Source organism: Fusarium subglutinans (genome assembly GCF_013396075.1).
Source record: "Fusarium subglutinans strain NRRL 66333 chromosome Unknown NRRL66333_c0000065, whole genome shotgun sequence".
Taxonomy (NCBI): domain Eukaryota; kingdom Fungi; phylum Ascomycota; class Sordariomycetes; order Hypocreales; family Nectriaceae; genus Fusarium; species Fusarium subglutinans.
In genome coordinates this window covers 69,001-89,591 of record NW_023502128.1, presented here as the reverse complement: position 1 = coordinate 89,591, position 20,591 = coordinate 69,001, and the positions used below count along the sequence as shown (strand labels likewise).

The window sequence follows — 20,591 nt, the reverse complement described above, 5'->3', positions numbered from 1 at the left end:
CGAAACTTGTCGTGTTCCTAACGAGCTATGTAACAGATTGAACCTGCAGCTTCGTAACACGTTGATCGTAAACAAGAATCGGTCCTGCTCTGAGGACCACGACTCCACCCTCAACACCACATACATGCAGGCTCTTCCTTACCTTGGACAAACAATGCCTAGGACAGCAGCAGTAGCAACAACAGCAGCAGTTGGTTGATACCTTGAGAGGGCCGCAGCCAAAACTGCCTGCCTCTTCTGGAATGTTGTGCACCCGACGGATTGGATTCGCTCCTTCACGGTGAGGGAGGATCAATCATCAGGAGGAACCAAGCCAGAATGGGTTCATCAGAAGGTCGTATCGAACCGTCGATGCGCTATGCTTTCGCTATCCGCTCCCTTGGCCGGGTGCAGGGACCAGGCCACGACGACTAACACGGACGTCTAAGTGGGGGAACACGACCACCAAGGAATTCCCACCACGTCCGTCCGTGTTGGCTCTCAGCTTTTTTTCCTCTGGGTCGTCTAGGCCGTGGGATCCTGAACGAGCAAGTCTGAGAGTCTGCAAGATGCTGATACATACTAGCTGTTTGGCTTGATGGATACTCTGTACTAGAAACTGATAGTCTAGGCAGCCGAATTGCTTGTTCCTGCTAGTGGGCGGAGCCCGCCGTTCTCAGATAAATGCCTTAGGATACGGCATTTGGTTAAGCGGAGTAAAGATTCATGAGGGAACCTAATGAGCCAAGCATCGTGAAGCAAGTGACTCGCCCAAAAATGATGAGATGCCAATGGGGATTGAAGGATGAGACTAGACTCGACTAGCTAGGGCTGGAAGCATCTTGACAGCAGCCACAAACTTGGATTGCGTAAACGTACCAAACAGATGAGCAGAATCGATGACGGACACACGCGCACGCATGCTGCAAGAATTGCCTGTTGTCTATCTAACCGCTTTCACCTCATGCGCTCTGCTCTACTCTGCTCTGCTTGTCTTTTCTGTCACATATCGTCAGGCGATCCCTATTGAGGGAGATATCATTCAAGGGGGGATCCGCTTGGGATGATCCTGGCTCGTTAGACAAGATCTCCAAACTTTTTTATCCGCGGGGTTTTATCCATGGAGACACATTTCGTAATTCACTTGCAATCCTGAGAGATATAGTGCGTTTACGTTTACGTACGTTTGCAGCAATTGCCCGAGAAAGGATGTCACTACAAGGTGCTCTCTTATTCCCGTTTGCTCTAAAATGACATTTCGTCTGTTGGAAACCGCGTGCTCGGCGTGGCTTCATGTCCAGTGAGACTGACACAGCGACATCTCATGTCGAAGCGGTTGTATCTAGCTTTTCCTGTGTTTGGCAGGTTGCACGAAAGATGGGGCGAAAAACCGTATTTGCAAACGTCCTGTATTCTCTTTCGCGCGGTTCTCAAAGTTGGGCTTTTGTTGATACTGCTGATCTTGGTTCGAATCAGCGTAGTCGAGTCATTTACCCCGTATCTTCCATGCCATCGGTCGCTGACCAAGGAATGAGAAATGAGAATGCTCCCACTCACCGCTGAGCCTCAAGATTCGAAGTCAGATCTTTCTTGGCAATTCTTTTGAGGCTGGAATGTGCCAATGACAATGAGATAAAAGGTTTCGCTCCAGGTCGCGACCGTTGACCGAGCACCGTCGGTACCGTATTAACGCAAATAGGTTCAGGCTCTGGCACTCTTGCCGTGGCGCGCGTGGGTTAGGGGAAAGCCCCAACCGGCCGGCCACGAGGTTGATGACGAGGCGGCATAGAGGAATGACGGCGTATTAAGGGCCAAGACGACCGCAAGGCGACTCCAAGCCACGATATTCGTACAGTGAAAGAGGAGAAGCCGCCCGGACTCAGAATGCCCTGGCTCGGCTGTGACCTGTGAGGTGTTATTCAAATCACAACTGCCGCTGGCAAAAGTGTATTATAGGGCCAAGGCGAAATATCCATGGGTTCTTTCTGGCTGTTGGTGGGCTTGAGGCTAGGAATGGTAGCTACGGGAGGCGGACGGGATGCACTTGAGTGACCAGTGAGCATTGCAGGTGAGAGATGCGGAAACGGAAGCAAAGAAGAAGCGAGCCGGCAACGGAGCAGGGAAGAAGCCTGTCCTGTCCTGTACCTGCAATGTCGTAGGGCGTGATTGAGTGAATGTGAAGCATCTCGTGCAGATGCTACCACCCACGGATGTTTCTATGAATATGGATCATGGCCGTCGACGTCAAGAGCAGGTAGGATTGGATGGGCAAATGTGCGTATAGCAATACCGATTCAGTGGGTAGGTTGGGTCGCGCAGGTGAACAAGGGATCATGACTCCATCTCAAAGGTGAGAGAGGTAAGGCAAGGTCAGGTCAGCCAGATACTTACTGTACATTGGCCGACAGCCAAGATCTGGTACCCTGCTAGACCAACACCTTCAAGGCGTCCAACAACGCTCTATTGACTGCCCTGCCCTACACCCCTCTCCCCCGCGGGAGGCTAACCCCCAGCAACTTGTGTTCCGCCCACACCCAAGTGCCCAGCCAGTCCAGCCCTCCAGGGCAGAGAAGAGCAGCGCAGGGCTACATGGCAAGGTGGTATTCTGATGGAGCCCATCTCAAACGAGAGTCCGTAGGGCAGGGCACTCAAAGACCTCTCAGGAGCACCGTCGGAGCGGGGGTAGCCCCCTGTAAACGACTTGCGGGACCCTTCTGTGGTGGACAACAATAGCGGAACGCAGAACCAGATTGATACCGCACCCCCTTGTTCCTCTTCTCTGTACGGAGGGCCAAATCAGATACAGCTGGGAAAGCTACCTAAGCAGCTGGACTCCTCTGTAAGACGATTTCCAGCGTTCCAGAGGTTGAGTGTAATACGGCGTTTTATGTAAGAGCCAAGTGGAGGAGCTATCACATCACCTCTCTTTTTTCATGGCTTCTTGAGATGCAGCCCATCATGGTCTTGACAATGGGAGCTAGCGAATCTGTGGGTGATTCGAACTGACAGTTGTTGGTAGCACATGCAAGCCCATGGATGAATAGGATAGGATCCTTTGACATGCCACTGCACACCCGTTCCGTCCCTGTGCCTCAATAACTGTGCTGTATGTAGGTAGAGAAAACGCACTGATGCTACAGTACAAGGGACGGATATGCAGCTCCATCTTGAGCAAGCGAACGGGTGATGATGGCATGGTATGTCTGGCAGTTGACAAAACAGTCTAGTAGGTAGGTAGAGAGAGAGAGAGAGTCTCGTTAACAAAACAGACAGACGTTGTTGATATTGCACTCGTCTTGGCTTGGTCTTTTCCATGGCAGCTGGTGGATGTCCTCACACCCCCCTTCATCGGCAGATGCTCACTCCCCGTCCTGTCGCTCATGCTCCCACCTCTTTTTGCCCTTCTTCAGCTTGTATCTTGTTCCCCTCCGTCACATCTTATTACCACTTTCGAATAGTTCAAGAACGGGAATAAGCTGTGAGCACAAGAAATGAGGCGTGCAGATATCGTCATTGCTACCGCCACATTTTATTTCACGTTGCGTTGCGTTGTAAGACAAGGTTCCATGTCTTGCCTGTCTGGGCTTTCAAATCTCCAGAGCTTTTTTGCCCTGCCTGCTGCCATTTTGCACTCCCGGGCCCCATCTTCAGCCCTCCCCCCCCTTCTGTACCGTACCCTACCAGCTGCTAGCCCAGTTCAGACTCACCCCTACGGTCCACCCCCGTAGGCGTATTTACAGGGGTTGTCGACAGCGCTTGCCGACGCCAGGAACAGTGAGTGTAACAGCGCCAGAGCGTGTCAACGTCAACGCTGGATCTCCCATTAACCTGAGGTATGGTGCTTGATGCGTAAGGTGCAGATTCAACTTATTAGCCGCTTTGCCTCCCACCTTCCTTTTCCCATCGGATTCTTCTATACCACATCCCGCACTTGTTGGTTCTTCATATTGGATCTGCTTTCTTCTTCTACTTTTTCTCTTCTATCTACAAGCAATAAATATATACTCCCCAAGTAAACAACAAGCATTCATCCACTTTCAAACAGCATCCCCGATACGCTCTGTCATTCGTCGACCTTTTTTTTGCTGTGGCATTGGTGGACGCGGACCCAGCTGCACCAGGTTCTGCAGAGCACCTATTGTCTTGGACTGACCAGACGGATACCCCGAAGCCATCATCGCCACCACACAACCACCCCGTACCGTACCGTAACACCCTAGCACCAACAACATCGCTTGTTTATTTCGGTCGGATCTTCAAAGTAAAAAAAAGGAGGCCGCAAACGGGGAAGAAGAGAGGTCATCAACAGTTTAACCGAGAAACCGTTACCTTCTCGACAACCGTCTATTCTATGACGGATTAGTCTCGGGCCTATGTCATCCTAGCTTCAGCCTCCCTTAACTTCAGCTGTCATTGTCTTGCTTCTGCTCCATCTTCAGCTAGAGTCATCCCAACTGCCAAGCTTCCCAATTTCACAACAGCAACCATGGCCTTTCCTCCTCAATATAGAGAGCCTGCTCCGGCTCTCCCGAGCATTATAGTCCCTACCTCAGGCGACCGTTTTCGAAGCCACGCGAGTCATCACCACGAATTGCCTTTTAGTGGGAGCCCTGCCATGTCAATACCTGGCATGCCACCAAGAGACGACGTTCCTCCACCACTACCTCCTCCTCGATATCCTGGCTTCGATCAACCTAGTGCTTTGGCTGAAAGTATGAGGGAAAAGCGGGAATATGCTCATGGCTCTTTTGCAAGTGGTTACGGAAGCATGAACTCATCATATCATGAAGACCGCCCAAGCTACCAGCGACGAAGTAACACAGGTCCCTTCGGCGAGCGAGATGAAGGCTATGCCAGTTACTCATCTACAGATAGGTATGGCTAATAATGCACCTGGCATTGGTGCAATTCAAGTCCAATGGCTTGAAGAAGAAACTTTGGATCAATGAACTAACATTGTATAACTACAGGTCCCGAGAATCAGCTCCCAGCGGCTTTGGCCGCCTCCACAACCATTTCCAATTCCAGTCCCCTGCCGATATTCATGGAGATACCCTTAAGAAGAAGCTGGATCAAACTCGTCCTTTGGAAAAATCACCACCTCGATCACTTCTTAGCACATCAGCCAACGAGCTCCTCTCACGAAGACCTTCAGCGGAAGGTCGATTCCCCCCAGCTCTCAGTGTTCCAGTACAAGTGCAGCTTCCCATCCACTCCCGAGGCATTCTAGGATCTCCCGCAAGGTTGACCGATACACCAATGCACTCCGCCATCTCTCCACGAAGCACACCCTTCTTTCATGGTGATAGATCACCAAATGATAGCTCAGATATCGATCGTTCACCCCGAACACGAACAAAGAGGAACAACAGCGATGATGCTACTTCAACAAATAGCTATGACTTCACTGGAGCTGAGGATATGGAGATGGAAGATGGACAATCACTTAAGCGCCTGCACATTGATGATGCTTATATGCCAGGCGGTCAAAAGAGACGGGCGGCCAGTCCTAACGATGAGCACATGCTTGGCATGCCAGATATGTCTCGACGCCGTGATATGAGCTCACGCGGATCTCCTCAGGGTCGGTACACCTCCATGTCTCGAGGTGCCACTATGCCTTCAGTCTCAACTTCACGATCCAACTCATACATCTCGAACATGTCAATGTCGATGCACCCTGCTGGTCTGGCGACTGCCAATTCGTTCGGTCGACGATCACCTGTGGGCCTCTCTCCCGGTGGCATCTCACCCACATCTTGCAATTCACCTTACACAACTCCCGTATCACTCAACCCAAGCCCTCGAACCTCCATCTCTGGCCGGGGATCAATTCACTCTAGGACCGTTTCGGGTGCCAGCACACGTAAGATCACTGAGGTGCAGAAGCCTGGTGGAACTAAAGTGCAAGGCTTCTTCATGTGCGAGTGTTGCCCAAAGAAGCCGAAGAGGTTCGAGACGATTGAGGAACTCAAGTAAGTCAGATTTCACGCTCAGCAGCCCCACTTCAGTCAGATAAGGCTGTGTGAGATTATAGGACTCGGCGTATGTATTTCAGTGCTAACCAACAACTAGCGCTCACGAGGCTGAAAAGCAATACGAGTGTTCGTTCTGCGGCAATCGCTTCAAGAACAAGAACGAGGCAGAGCGCCACCAGAACTCACTGCACGTGCGTCGCCATTCATGGTCATGCTCAGCTCTCTCCGGATACGATAGGGCTTTCCATGATTCTCCTAACAGACCTGGTGAAGCTGACACCTGCGGGTACTGCGGCGATGAATTCCCACGATCTGGACGTGGCCCTGGTACAGGTGCCTTGAGTGGTGGTAATGCGCCTCGGCACGCCACGGACCAGGACTGGGATGAACGTATCAGGCACCTGCAGGAAGTGCACAAGTTCCGAGAGTGCAACTCGTCCAAAAAGTTCTTTAGAGCGGACCACTTCAGACAGCACCTTAAGCATAGCCACGCGGGCACCAGTGGAAAGTGGACCAACATGTTAGAGAATGCCTGTATGTTGGAGGAAGACCCAACTCCCCGGTAAATCGACAGATTACAGTACAGGTTCGGCCGCCAGATGACGAGTCAATGCTAAAGCGCTGATGGGTGTTGGTGATTCAAGATAAGTGGAGGATGAGTCGGAAGGGCGGGGTACAAAAAGGGAATCGCCAGCGCCCAGAGAAAGGAAAAGGATCAGTGGGTCAGAATCCATGGAGCTTCCATTGGAAGATCAGCATCGAGACACTGGCCAAGAAATCGATCAGCGTTTTGCAGTCATGGAGCAGTTGGGATGTTTGGAAACAACGTGCCGGCGGCAATTGTACGACCTTCCGCCCGCAACAGACCACCAGCTATCCAAACAGTATCTGGAATGACGATGCACACAACAGACGCGAAGAAAACTCTGTATCGCGTGGGCGGATTGCTGCATGATGCAGATGCGGCAAGTCCAAAACGAATCAAGGTGCCGCTCCAATACAGCCGTTGATCTCTTCGGATCAATTGGGGTATTCCGCGTGCAACTAACGCGCGTAGGGATGCGGTTGTCCGCACCCAGTCATTGGGCTGCCTCTCAGGGCTGAAGCACGAATGTGGCAGTGCTGTCGGAAGGGAGGGACAACGGCCAAATACTACCTTGGCATGTTCCGTTGCATCTACGAATATTGCAATGCAACAGCGTTTTAACGTTTTACCGGCAGCTCCAAGCGACATGGAATCACTGTCTGTGTGCAGACTCGCACTTGTGGTGACCAATCAATCATGGCCTTCTGATCCAGGGTTCAGGTGGAAGGGAGGCTCCATGGCCCGACAAACCTGAAATGCACATGGCGAAATGAGTTTGACGATGGATGAAAAGCAGGCGATGGCACACAAATGAGAAGATGCAGGCCTGGGGCCATGCGTCTGTGGATGCGCTACTTTCTGACTGGGCTTGAGATCCCTGCCGACAACCCAGTCACGGATGAGCTACACGACTGCCGGAGTTTGGTAATGGAATGGAGAACATACATACAGCAAGAGATTCATGGCAGAAAAAGCCCAGGCGTTGTCTTTAGAGGTTAGCACTTCAGCTAATGCTCACCAACAAGCGAGGGAGGATGTCGGCAAGTGAAATGGGGAGGACAAAGGCTTCACTTCGTATACATATTAGCTGGCACAGCTTGATGCTGATGTCGCATGCATCTTCTTATGGGTCATGGTACAAAAAGGTTCAATCATGGTAACGGTCACGGTTCATTGGCGCGGCATTGGGGCACATGGCATTGTTATTGTTTATTATTCGAGATTTCAGGTTAGGAACATATCAGACTCGGCCATGTAGATATAAAGTAGTTAGTCTGACAAGATAAAAATTGTAGTTCAAATTCTCAATGCCTCAGTTGTCTCTGCAGTATTGTGTTCTGTTCAACCATTGTGACTCGATGCACCAGCCAGTTGCAGTTTGTGAAACATACGGAGTAGGTAGCGTCCCCAACACTAAGGTTGCGGCCGTTGCAGGGACCAGGAAAAGACGGCACATCCAATTTCTTTGTAAGGCTTAGTTGGAAAGATCTACGAGGCTTTTCAAAGGGCATTCACCCATCAAGCCTGAACACCAGAATTGAATGCAGAGTTGCCTCGGGCACCGGCAAGTCCATTATCAGACAAGAACACAGCGGAATTGAAGCGCATACCACCCCCCTTTGGGCAATTCGTGTCGCGCAAAATTGTCTGTCTGTTCAGCTGAAGGGTCTAAAAGTTCAGCTGGCTGGGTTTGACGTTTCTAACACCACCCTTGACGCGGAATTGGAATCGATCACGTGATAATTCGTATAATTGCACCGTTCGGGGACGTGCTGCCTGAGGAGTCCGAGCTACGAGGTCCATTCCATTAGCGGGATAGTTGATGTTTTTTGACGGAAATAGATGAGACGATGGATGCTTTGAATAAAAAATCGGATTTGAGAAAAAGTGTGGCTCGTGAGAACCTGAATATGGAGTGTGGCGTTGGATGGTATGGCGGGGTAAATTGATGTGGCGCAGCGGTCGTTGCGGAGGGGAGGGGCAAAAAGATGGAAAAGTTGTGGAAGTCATGATTCACACCGAGGTTGAAGCTTAATTTATTTTACTTCCTCGGGCTCGATTTTCGCATGACTGATCTGTAAGAACCACTCTCTGTTGACTGCAGATTCTATCATTCTTCTTGAAATACCAACATCTACGAAGCGATCTCAGAATACGAAGGCGACTATAGCGACTTGCGACAGGCGCACAATCTGGCAGAAGACGATTCTACAAGCGCCGATCAGGCATACAAGGGTTTCACATCAAAGGACAACCAGGTGGACGATTCGAAGCCACAGCAGTGGGAGGAATTTGGCCACAAATTTGAACCTGGAGAGCTTGAACTTCTCAAGCAAAGTATCGCCCAAATGGCTCTCAGCAGGATCGACGGCCAGGATGAGCTATTCGTCGGAGGGTAGGTCTTTCTCACCACTAAACAATTTCCGGACATGCAGTGCTAATTATTTTCCAGACTCTGGGCTTTGCGCCGCTCAGACTCGCTGACGGATCGTCGCATCACGCATGTTCTCTCCCTCGTCCCATTCGACATATCAAGCCTCAAAAACTTCAAGGATGAACCATGGATCGATTACGGAAAAGACCTACAACACCAAGTTATCGACATTGACGATGTGGAGGACGCTGACTTGCTGATTGAGCTACCCAAGGCTGTCAGATTTATCGAGGAAGGTCTAGGCGCGAGCTGGCTTGCGAAGGATGAGGAGGATGGGGGCGTCTCGTTAGAGAAGGGTGTCGAGGACCTCGATATTGGGGAAAAGAAGAGGAAGAAGAAGGGAGGCGTCTTTGTTCACTGTGCGGCTGGAAAGTCCAGATCTGTTTCGGCGGTTATTGCTTACTTGCTTCGGCGGTATCCAAGCCGTTTCGACCCCAATATCACGCCGACTGCCATTTCGGATCCGACCCACTCGGTTCCCCAGACTGGGGAGAAGCGTTCGAGGAAGGATACCGCTAAAGAGGCTGTCCATGCTGCACTTACGTTTGTGCGCAGAACTCGACCCATGGCTGAACCTAACGAGGGCTTCATGGAGCAATTAGCCTTGTGGTGGGAGATGGGTTGCCCGGATGATGTTGAAGGACACCCTGTCTATCAGCGGTGGGCTTACAAGCGTGAAATCGACGAGAACCTTGCAGTAGGCCAGGCACCGACGAGGCTTCGTTTCGAGGATGAAGAGACCCAGCCTCGTGATGACTCGGGCCTTAGTCTACGATGTAAGAAGTGCCGTCGAGCTTTGGTCACGGCACCCTTCATTGTGGAGCACAAGTCCTCTGACAAGAAGTCCTCGGCGTCTACATGCCAGCATTACTTTGTCGAGCCACTTAGCTGGATGCGCGGGGTCCTTGAACAGGGAGAGCTCAACGGAAGATTGTTATGCCCCAATGCAAAGTGTGGCGCTGGTGTAGGCCGGTACGACTGGAAGGGCTTTCGGTGCTCCTGCGGCGGATGGGTGACGCCGGCGTTCTCGCTACAGAAGGCGAGGGTCGACGTCGTCGTCAAGCGGCCGGCGACTCAGAGCATGGGAATCCGGATGCCGCCCGGGCTAGCTCCACGGAGCGGAAACTTGTAAGGACAGGCGAGGGTGGAATTACTATCAACCAATACTACACAAGAGCGCCGCATAAACACCGATTCAGGCCTATGGTACCGATCCGTGCCTTGAGAGACTCGTCCTCCGCGGACCCGTTATTATGTCCGGTGGTTAAGGTATATCGCATACTGCTTGACAGGTCCGTCTGGACATGGAGCTTTGCCCTTCTCGAGATACATTCCGCTCTGGCATGATGCATCTCTCATGGCGAGTGAGCCACTGGGAGAGAGGGAGCAAAAGCCAGCGGGGTACCAGACGGGATAAAAAGCCCTAGGGCTTACAGGGCGTGAGGTGTGCGCTATGGAAGGGAGAAGAGAAAGTGCGTCGAGGTGCATTTTGCATCTCGTCGTGGATAAGCCGGGAGACTCGGGCTGCATGAAGAGGGGATCTTTGCAGAGCAGATGGTTCCTGGGAGACAAAGTCCGACGGAGAGGAAAGGGAGTCCGAGTTCGGGGTCCAGAGAAGACCCAAGGCATCAGCACTAGACCTCGTTGGAAGTGTCGCATCACATTTCTACCTGTCAGAGATCAGATCAACATCCAAGCAGAAGAAAGAGTAACATGCGCACGCCTCTGTCTATACATACAATAGAGCCGTACAGTTCTGCACGAGCAGATCCTTCAAATGCTTAGCTCCATGATTCGACGTCTTGTTGTCTTATTCCCATGTGGATATTCTGCTCCATATCCGCTCTACTTTCAACTATCTAATCTAATCGAGGCAATTCTGATGACAGCCCTAGCTCGAATCCTTCTACATGGCCCGGCGTCTTACATACATAGCTCGATCCACTGCGGAATTCCGACATAGCCCAGCCACTAACTTACTGACTATAGGGCTGATCTCAGGATTGAAAACCATGAGAAAAAAAAGAAGAAATACAGACAATTACGAAACTTGAATACGCTACGCTTACTGATATACCCCGTTTCGCCTTGGTCTGAAACCCACATCGGGCGTAAGCCAGTCAGCACCACCGTCTTCACCTTGGTTGAAGGATTGCACGGGTGTGAGCTTGTATAGCGGGGACATTTGTCCAAAGAGCCCTTTCTTACCTATCGCCATTTGATCTATGATGCGTCAAGGCGGAGAAAAAAGAAGACAGCGCTGTCTTGGCGGTTCCGCTTACGCCCGGCGATTGCCCTTTGGGGTATATACTTGATCTTTATGTCTTACAAGTGGCATTTCAGCCTTTTGAGGATTGCATTTAGCCCTGTAAAGTTGAGCTATCTAAACGCCATGCTTGGCGGGTATAGCTTCGATGTTGGCCATAGCTCCCCTTGTCTATTCTCATGACGTCTTTGCTCGCATCTTGATACCGCTTTTGACCTCGAGGTTACTGATCATGGGGGAGTGATACTGGATAGTACGTATGGACTAGTTGGTTTGCTGGGAGCTAATTAGTTGGAAACTATCTACCCGCAACGTGCCTCATCGACGGGTGCATCTTACTGCATGACACGTTTTTCCCATCTTGGGTTAGAGTGTGTGTTGACAACGAATGTTATACGCAGTCCCTTCAGAGATGCAACGGTGCGAACATAGCAAAGCGAAGGAATATGAACTATCTCTCGGTCTCGTTCACGAACTGACCACTTGAGAGTCAGCCCTATCTTGTAGCCTGCTCATACAAAGTTATTCCAGCAAGGCCCTAGAACAAGGGCAGAGTAGCACTCATCTACGCTCTTCAAACAAGGAGGGGCGTGGTCTCTCATATACACGCCCCTGAAAACGATACCTGCTCGTCTGACAGCATACAAGTACCCAACCTGCGAAGTTCGTCTGTCTATCCCCGAAGGGAAAGGCACGCGTTTTGTTTTTTATCCCTCTCTGACTGCAACCCCAACCCACCGGAAGGATTTGTAGCCGTTAGACCCCTTCAAGAGATCTGCGGGAAGTCTTTTTTTTTTTTTTTTGCCCTTGGGTCTTCGCTGTCAACACCCTTCGGCATTCCCGATTTTATGAAACCTGGGAGAGCATGAAACTTGATGAGAGCGTTTATAGATAGAAACATGAGGGAGGGGGAGCTACTGCATTGCATGGTGTCATACCCTCCGTTGCCGATGAGATTCGGCCTGTGTGGTTGTATTGTATGGGAGCTAGTGCTCTTGTTGTTGTCGCGCCATCACTGTGACGAGCCCGAGCCGTCGGTACTTGGCGCAGACCGCTTCTCTCTCTCAGAGAGAAATACCTATCTTGGAGAGTCACATGTCTCGTTTTGCATGTCTCATGTCAGCCCTATAATCACGCTGTGGAGTATCTATCTTGGACTCGGGGACTACAAGTCACTGACTAAAAAGACCACAATGTGTGGCTTTTGTATCAAGGAAAAAGAATAAATGACGCTATTTCAAATCATGTCATTGCATGCGACGGCATCAAGGACGATTCAGGTCCTTGCAGGAGTAGTGCTCCCAATGCATGTCACTCCCCTCAGCCTTTCGATCATCATGTATATCTGCAGTCATCACCTAGAGAAAAAACCATTCCTCTCTCCACTGCTGTATTACAAACAATAGCATGATTCTAAATTCGTATTCTCAACATGATGAATCCCTCTGACTCGCTCTTCGCTCTGTGTCTCGGATCCGAAGCTCTCAAGGACACCGAGTCTATATGCTTACACCTAAGACCTAGATGCCGTAATTCTGCGGAGATTCCTACAAGGATGTAAGCTACCAGAAATCGTCACCTTGACACCGCTTCACGATGGCTTTTCTTCCTTTTACTTTCCACGCGAATGAGCCATTGGCGAGCCGTCACGATACCCCCTCCATTGGAACTCGACGACAACTGATCAATCAGACCTCGAGACAAGCGAGCATCACATCACCATTGTAATCACAGTACTGAACTTGTATGCCCTCTGAGTGGGAGTTGTCGCGGCTCTTCCAGCTCTTGGATTCCAAGCCCAAAGATGTAAGCACTAAGTAGCTCAGACGCCCCGCACCCTGAGGGTCACATCCCATGGCTTTTCTTGCTATCCTATCCTGTCAGATGTTTTAGAATGCGAGATCAGTACAAGAATCCCATGTAGTGTGTTTACTAGCATCGGGCGAGTTGTGTGTGTGTGTGCACTTCCTACGCTGAGACCAATCATCGTGTTGTTGGTCTGCATGGAAAACTTGAAGACCAATGCAGCTGTTTCAATAAAAGGGCATAATCGTCGGCATAATGGCACGCCAAGATTGGATGTCCTTTGCGCTTGTGGCTTGCGTCGTAACGAAACCGAACGTTGAAAGGTTAGCGTGGTGATGCCGGAGTTTACGGTTAACTGGTAAATCCGTGATATGACTTGCCTTGCCTAAATAGGAAGCCAGTTATGATGAAGAAGTAAACTAAGAGATGTGATATGTAATTGCGAAATCTCTGCAGTTTGTGGAGAGTGGCTTGAGGACGGCGGTAGTGTGTTGGCACACGAGCAGATCAGGGCTCAAAGGACGGGAATTCAGAGGGACAAGTTGGGATGAGAAGCTTGACTAAGTTGTTACAAAGAGTTTGAGATACATGCAGGTTAATTATAGAGCGGCAAAGTAGCTGAGTTGCCACTGAGTTGCAGCGAGATTGTCGATGTAACAAGTGTGAAGAGATATGAGACATTACTCGAGACCACACGTTCGCCTTCACATGGAACGTTTCTTCTGGTGTAATATTTGAGAGGTATTTGGCCTTGGTTTTCAGTTTATTTCCTGGCCTCGGGAGCAAGAGAACATCTGGCCTTGATATAGGGTATTGGAACAAACTCGGCAAAACAACGTCAACTTATACTCGGTTTACTAAACTTATGCTAAGTTACTCAGGCCTTTTTATTATTTAGGATCGAAGTCCTGTCCCCTCCTCCCCTATCCTGGAGTTAAATTTATGCTTCTCCCCTGGAATATAGGAGCCAGTTTGTTCTCAAGTGGTGTTGTTAGTACTACTGAGTCTGTCAACTATCTGACGGCAGGACCCTGAATTCAGGAGTCGTCCATGGCCAATACCAGAAATGCCATTCGGTCTCAAGTTTATATTCGTCATACTCCGTATTGTATTGCTATCGGGTTGTTGGTCGGTTCAGCTTGTAGTCCCGCGTGTACAACGCCTAATGATCGGGTCTCAAGCAGCATACTGTAGTTGTCCCCATTCAGCCGGATATCCAGCCACAATATTTCTCCTTCAAGTGTCGGATTACGCCCTGATAAGATAACAGGAACCGCCGATGGATCACAGCCGTTATTCTCAGCATCACCTGTTGAAGAGAGCCCCGTTGAGAAGGTACCCCTTTCAGGAAGTGATACGTCTGTAGTGCAAAAAAACCCTGTTGTTGTGGTATGTTAACCTGAAATCTGTGGCTCGAGGAAGTTTCATATCCAAGAGCTGCCTCAAGCCCTCAAGTTTAAAGAAGGGCCTGTCGCTCTTCTTCTTTGGATAGAGTGCCTTTGGTGGTTCCTGAGTGTCCCAAGTCGGGAAACCAGGGTGGCGCGGACCTGCCGTCAGACAGCAGAGCCCATTCTATGTCATCAGCGAACCATATAAGGATGCCACGTCTGGAAATACTAACCTAGAAGCAGGCGTCGACGGTCCCCAGCTCTTTCTTGCTGGCGAAAGCGTACTTCCTGAACTTCACGAGGGGATCGGACTTTGGTGGGCGAGGATGATCCCGAAGTCTCTGAATCTCGCATATACCGTCCGAATCAAGACTGATGCGAAGACATTCGGGGTCTTTTAGACGTCGCCGATATAATACTGGTGCGGCGTCGCCACGCTTCCAATGCCAAAGGCGGGAGAGATTTGGGTTGTGCAGAGATTGGCCCGTAGAAATAAAATCTTTGGAGTCCAGTAACTGCACCATATTCCAGAAATAGGCATCTGGACAATAAGATCGAACCATATCAACAAGCTCGATAGGGAGTCGTTGGAAATATTCGATTTGAGCAGCTGCGGCGACCGTCGCTATGGCGGGTGGACTGATACGGCGGGGTCCAGGAATGTCCAGTCCTTTGGGGAAAATACGCATGAGGTCGAGTTTGCGCCATCCCAAAGCTCTCCCGAAGCAGTTGATTTGGGGTTGCGACCGTTGTTGTCCATTGGGCAGAACCACGATGTAACGGAAACAGCCCTCATGAAGGAATGTGCATCTTGTACTTGGCAGGATTGTCATAGTACTCGGTCTCCGAAGAGAAAAATTCTCGGCCTTCCAATCTCCGGTAGGATAATCACCACAGTAAACTGTTAAATCTCAGGTTCTTTCCTTTGAGAGATGAACATGCAACTCACATCGAATCGCTGATCGGTCTGAATCGGTGAACAATACCTGACAGCCATCGCACCGAGTTTGACCCAAGATGATGGACATTGTGTTTGGGAAATAAAGATAGGTAAGGTACTAAGGTAGATGCTATGTCGATGTACAAACTCGAGTATGAATGATCTGAGAAGAGAGTTAACTGAGTAAGGTAAGTATTTTTTATCATTCAGGATAGAGGTCCCTGCCCGAGCTGTCTTTCCTCCCTCGGGGCGAAAGGAATGGCATGCGTGATGAGAGAAGGACAAGTACTTGTTCCTGCCGCCGAAGTTCTTCGCAGAGATAAGGTCCAATAATGGTTCCATCCTTGCCCCCAAGAAAACTCAAGACTGTTAGAGGATGCTGAAATGAACCTAAGGTACCTGAGGTAGGTAGTCAGTACTCCTGATGTTCACGAATCCTCCATGAGGGCTTGTCGTAGAACCGAATATCTTGGCACAAGAGCTGTGAATATATCAAGTCAAACCTACATCGCCGCCCTGGCACGACAGCCACCGCCCAAAGGCATCTCTGATCTCCTACAGCACCAACACCAGCAGCGCCGTCTCCGGTCATCGACTAGGCGCATCAGAGGGCACAGACGGAAAATACCCAGGCTTTGACGCTCGTTCCCGATCAGCCTTTGCGGCTTCGGCTTGTCGCTTCTTCAGCAATCTTTGCTGGTAAAACGCCCTGCTTCTGTTAGCTTATTGACTCCTGGGCGAACAAACAACGTACGCTTTCAGCTCAAACACACGAGGCTCTTCCTCAGCGGGTGGTGTTTTGTCTTCCTTGTCCTACACAGTTAGTCGTGCAAAGAGCAATTGGAGTATATACTCACCTTGTCTTCATCCTTCTTCTCATCCTTCTCCTCCTTGTCTTTCTCCTTATCCCCATCCTTTTCCTTCTTATCCTTATCCTTCTCCTTCTTTTCTTCCTTTTCTTTCTTCTTCTTCTGCTTCTCCTCATACTCCTTCTTAACCCTCTCCTTCTCCTCCTCTAACTCCTTCTCCCTCTTCCTCTTGGCAGCCTCCTCATCAATCTTTGGCGTGCAAAAGTACCGATCCTTGAGGTGAACCGGACAAACAAAGAAGAAATCCTACCAATACCAATCACATAAGTTTGAGCTTACAAAGGGATCAGCTGTATTTGCTTCTCGTGTTAGTATCGCGCATACCTTTTGATCAGGTGTGATTAGCACTGAGGTGCTTGACTTGTAGCAAATATCGCATGCTTTTGCTGCGGTGTCAGCAACCTTGCGGAGCGTGTAGATGTTCGGAAACGTAGTCGCCATGATTGTGATTCAGAATCGACAATATTGTAAGACAAAAAAGATTTGTTTGTTTACTACGGCACCTGACGGCTCGTATCACATGAGGTTCGGTGAATAAGGCTGGGCTGGGTTGGGTTTCGCGGGGAAGTGCCCCGTCCGACTTTGACGTCAGCATCTGATAGGGCGGAGCACCCCCTGAAAGGTTTGACAACAGCGCCTGTAACCCGCCAAAACTAGCGCCAGTCCCTGACTAATAAGCGCCCGCCGTCATGAATCGCTCGCTATCTTATCGCACTTGCAGGAAATATGATGACCTATGCATATCCGATCGCCACAACCAACTCCAAACCATTCTCTTTCACCCAATTTTTCAACCCCCAATCTTTTTAAAAAAGCAGTGATACAATTCACGAAAAGAAGATTGGATTCAGTCATGAGCAGAATGCTCGATACGGAGAAGCTGGGTTCGGTATTTGGAACCCGGCCGGATATTGTTGAAGGAATTCAGGTACTAGCTGGTAAACAATACCCCTGAAGATGTTTTATTCGCGAAATACTAACTCTGGAGTCTAGATACGCCTGGTCGAATCGCTTTGTTCAACGCAATTGCAACTCATGTTTATGATCAGTTGTTAAATGGGGGTAGCGAGCCCGCGCATAAGAAGAGAAGAGTTGATGCTCAAACAAACGGAGCCGCGAACGGTACAAAGGCTGTTAAGACCGAGACGAATGCCGCAGACGAGGCTGTTCTTCTCGAGATTAAGGAGATTTCAGTTTCCGTACCCCAGAGGAAGAAGTTTGAGTTGTGTTTTACTGACGGCCACATCTACGCTCGCACGCCAAACACAGCAGCACCGATTCCAGCTATAACCTACGCGTGGTCAGACATTGGTACGCGTTACCGCATTGTTGTTATGGGTTCCGTGCTAATCTTTCGCCAGAATATGTTTTCTACCTCCCCGTACCCGAAAAGAACCAGGTCCAGCACAACTATGTCATTTTCCCACGAGGAACATGTCTCCCTTCCAAGACGAACCCCCCGACCGAAGAGCCACTCGTGTTTACAGTTCCCGCGACCCCGCCCAAGCAGGGTACGATAGGTGGACCTGACGCTGGAAGCGCGGCTGCAGTTTCGGACAATTACAAGTCTTTGTTCCACTGGGCTTTGAACCGTCATCTCAAGCCCAATGGCATCAGCATTACTTCAGCCGACCCCAACAAGTTCCAGAGCATGATTCGACAGCCCCATCGACCAAGCGAGAAAGCCGTGCATGTCAAGGCCTTCAGGGGTTCCAAAGATGGGTACCTTTTCTTCCTCGAGAACGGTATTCTCTGGGGATTTAAGAAGCCAATGATGTTCATTCCCCTGAGCCGAATCGCTGCAACGAGCTACACCAACATTCTTCAACGAACATTCAACATCGCAATCGAGGTCTTTGCGGGCGAAGGTGATGCGACCGAAGAAGCTGAGTTCTCCATGCTGGACCAGGAGGACTACAGTGGAATCGACGATTACATCAAGAAGCACCGTCTCCAAGATCGTAGCATGGCCGAGCAGCGAAAAGCCAAACTTGAGCTCGCAGAGAACCGCGGACCCAAGAAGAATGGCGAAGAGGCTGGAGACGATGCAGCAGCAGCTACTGGCATTTCCGAACTTGCCAAGGCCGAGCTAGACGCTGAGCAAGCGCTACAGGATGAAGAAGACGAGGATGAGGAGGACTACGATCCTGGAAGTGATGCGGATTCTGATGGCTCGGGAGAGTCCGATGATGATGATGACAGTGACGACGATGAGGAGGACGAGGAAGACGAGGATGCAGAGGGAGAAGCCGAAGACGGAGATGAACAAGCTGAGGGCGATGAGGAAGAGGAAGAAAAGCAAGAGGAGGTTAAGCAAGAGACAAAGCCGGTCAAAAGAAGCCGCAAAGCTGCCCCTCAGCCAACAGGATTTGTACCAGCACCACCAAAGCCCGCCAAGCAACCCGTTCAGCCGCCCGTCGTAGTGACAGGCTGGGCAGCACTACGAAGTGCTGTTCAAGCGCCACCCCGCGGAAGTATGGACTTGGACGAGGAGAAGTTTGATGTTGTCTAATGATGCGGGGGCATGTGCATACCTATGTAACAATACACTTGGCGGGACATGAATGACGGCGGTGTACACAGCATAGGAGTCGAGGAACATGAATACTATCAGTACTACAGGAATACTACTCCACCATGTGCTATTGATTCAATCTTATCCATGTCTGAACTGAAGGGGCAAAGAAAGTCTCGGCAACATAGGAGGTAGTAAGGAGACCCATGGTATCATTCCACCGGTGAACTTCAAAACAAGCCGCTTTTCCTCGTCTTATCCTCGATCCTGACCTCATCCCTATTCTCATCCTCACTGTTGGGAGGCGAAAACTTCAACGCGACCACTTCGGTGCCACTGAGCAAGAAGTATCTTACAACTGCCACAGTGATGATAAACATCCTTGAGCGAGGAGACGAAGTAGGGTACCCAGGCCAGTAAAGCGGCGGATCCAATGACTAAGGCCAAGGCCACAGCACTGAATATGTGTGTCAGGAACAGATCTTTTTCAAGGAAGGCAAGGGCAAACTCACTGAGTGACACCACCAGTATGCACTTGTGTGATAGTCATGGCCCTTACTCCACACTTTGGGCAAACGACTGTTGCGCTCACACTTTTCAGTTGATTGAGCTGCGCACCCAGGAAGCCCTGCTCTTTCGGCTCTCGCTCCAAGGGATCTTTGTGGTCATCTCCTTTCAGATGTGTCGGTGACGAACTTGTAACTGGTGGTTGGGCGAGCGGTGAGCTGAATTCGATGGACCTTTTGCTTGAAGGCCTTTTATTGTCGTCCTCGAGGGAGTGATGAGCGTGATGCTTATGATGCTCGGGATTAGGTGCTAGACCTCGTCAGCAAGATGACCATGTACACGCACGAGGAGCGAAACGTACTAGGATGCTCCATTGTGAATGCGGATATAGGTGCAGCGGCTGATAAGATGAGATCTGAATCTGGTGTCTTTCAACGCCGATGAACTGTCCAGTTCTTCACAAAGAAGTCTGCGAACGGATAAGGATGATGATGAAAGGATGATGTTGGAGTTTTCCGAGTTCCATTGCGACAAGTCCAAAGGTAGTCACCCATCGCTCATGATCAAGGGAAGAACCTAGCACGGCAGGAAAGTCCTCTTCTCGTCAACTTGGAGAGCAACGAACGGAAGGTGGCCCCCAAAATTTTGAGAAAGAGGCAGTGATGTCACGAATGAAGCTGACCCGCGTATTATTCGCTTCACGGAAAGTGATGATCACAACATGAAACTTGCAAGTCGTGCTGGCTTACAAGAGGAGGAAGGCGAAAGGGCGCAGCTGAGGTGTATCAAGGCGAGATGAACATAAAGCTCATAAAAGGATCTATACCTAAGTTGTGTGTTGTAGGGATTGTTATAAGGTGCAGTGGTGATCTCCGTGGTCGATGGACCGAACGATCAGTACTGGATATCAGAACCGTGAGAAATTTCGGTCAAGTTGAAGAACTACGTGTGTCCTTGTTGTTGTTAGTATGCACAATTAATTCGTATTGAACAATGCAATGTTGATTGTTGCAAACCCTCTCATTTTGTACTGGGCTGTTGATGGAAACATGCATTGCTGGTTGAGGTTGTGTCAGGGCATCAAACCACGCAGTCTACGCAGACAAGACAAAAGAAACAATATATTCAGTGATGCCAGTCCGGTCAAGTTCAATCCACCCTCGAAGCAGAGAAACTGTCTCATCCTCTCCATCTCAAGATGTCCATCCATGCAACTTCACCCCAAGCTCTTATCTTATCACCAATCTTATCACCATCTCCACCACACGTGACCCCTTCCAAACTTTCCACTCCTCCATAACCGCATCACGACCTCAATCGCCT

The 20,591-nt window shown here is 50.0% G+C and overlaps 6 protein-coding genes across 6 annotated transcripts; 3 read left to right on the top strand and 3 right to left on the bottom strand.

The window, feature by feature from the left end:
- Nucleotides 1-4,465: 4,465 nt before the first annotated feature.
- FSUBG_6294 (zinc finger protein) lies at nt 4,466-6,582 on the top strand (the record flags this gene model as incomplete). The annotated part of the gene is made up of 4 exons (XM_036684477.1): nt 4,466-4,854; nt 4,950-5,954; nt 6,055-6,491; nt 6,539-6,582. 4 exons carry the CDS (start codon nt 4,466-4,468, stop codon nt 6,580-6,582), a joined length of 1,875 nt encoding a protein of 624 aa, XP_036538166.1.
- A 1,811-nt stretch (nt 6,583-8,393) lies between these two features.
- On the top strand, nt 8,394-10,109 carry FSUBG_6293 (Tyrosine phosphatase YVH1; the record flags this gene model as incomplete). Its single annotated transcript, XM_036684476.1, has 3 exons — nt 8,394-8,483; nt 8,727-8,938; nt 8,996-10,109. 3 exons carry the CDS (start codon nt 8,394-8,396, stop codon nt 10,107-10,109), a joined length of 1,416 nt encoding a protein of 471 aa, XP_036538165.1.
- A 4,561-nt stretch (nt 10,110-14,670) lies between these two features.
- FSUBG_6292 (uncharacterized protein) lies at nt 14,671-15,465 on the bottom strand (the record flags this gene model as incomplete). Its single annotated transcript, XM_036684475.1, has 2 exons — nt 14,671-15,338; nt 15,387-15,465. 2 exons carry the CDS (start codon nt 15,463-15,465, stop codon nt 14,671-14,673), a joined length of 747 nt encoding a protein of 248 aa, XP_036538164.1.
- Nucleotides 15,466-15,965: 500 nt separating this feature from the next.
- Nucleotides 15,966-16,687, bottom strand: FSUBG_6291 (AAA-ATPase vps4-associated 1 domain protein; the record flags this gene model as incomplete). Its single annotated transcript, XM_036684474.1, has 4 exons — nt 15,966-16,086; nt 16,132-16,190; nt 16,235-16,492; nt 16,571-16,687. 4 exons carry the CDS (start codon nt 16,685-16,687, stop codon nt 15,966-15,968), a joined length of 555 nt encoding a protein of 184 aa, XP_036538163.1.
- Nucleotides 16,688-17,099: 412 nt separating this feature from the next.
- On the top strand, nt 17,100-18,758 carry FSUBG_6290 (structure-specific recognition; the record flags this gene model as incomplete). The annotated part of the gene is made up of 3 exons (XM_036684473.1): nt 17,100-17,184; nt 17,240-17,557; nt 17,608-18,758. The coding sequence occupies 3 exons, from the start codon at nt 17,100-17,102 to the stop codon at nt 18,756-18,758; spliced, it is 1,554 nt and encodes a 517-aa protein (XP_036538162.1).
- Nucleotides 18,759-19,052: 294 nt separating this feature from the next.
- On the bottom strand, nt 19,053-19,642 carry FSUBG_6289 (litaf zinc finger; the record flags this gene model as incomplete). The annotated part of the gene is made up of 3 exons (XM_036684471.1): nt 19,053-19,218; nt 19,274-19,577; nt 19,630-19,642. 3 exons carry the CDS (start codon nt 19,640-19,642, stop codon nt 19,053-19,055), a joined length of 483 nt encoding a protein of 160 aa, XP_036538161.1.
- Between the last annotated feature and the right edge of the window lie 949 nt (nt 19,643-20,591).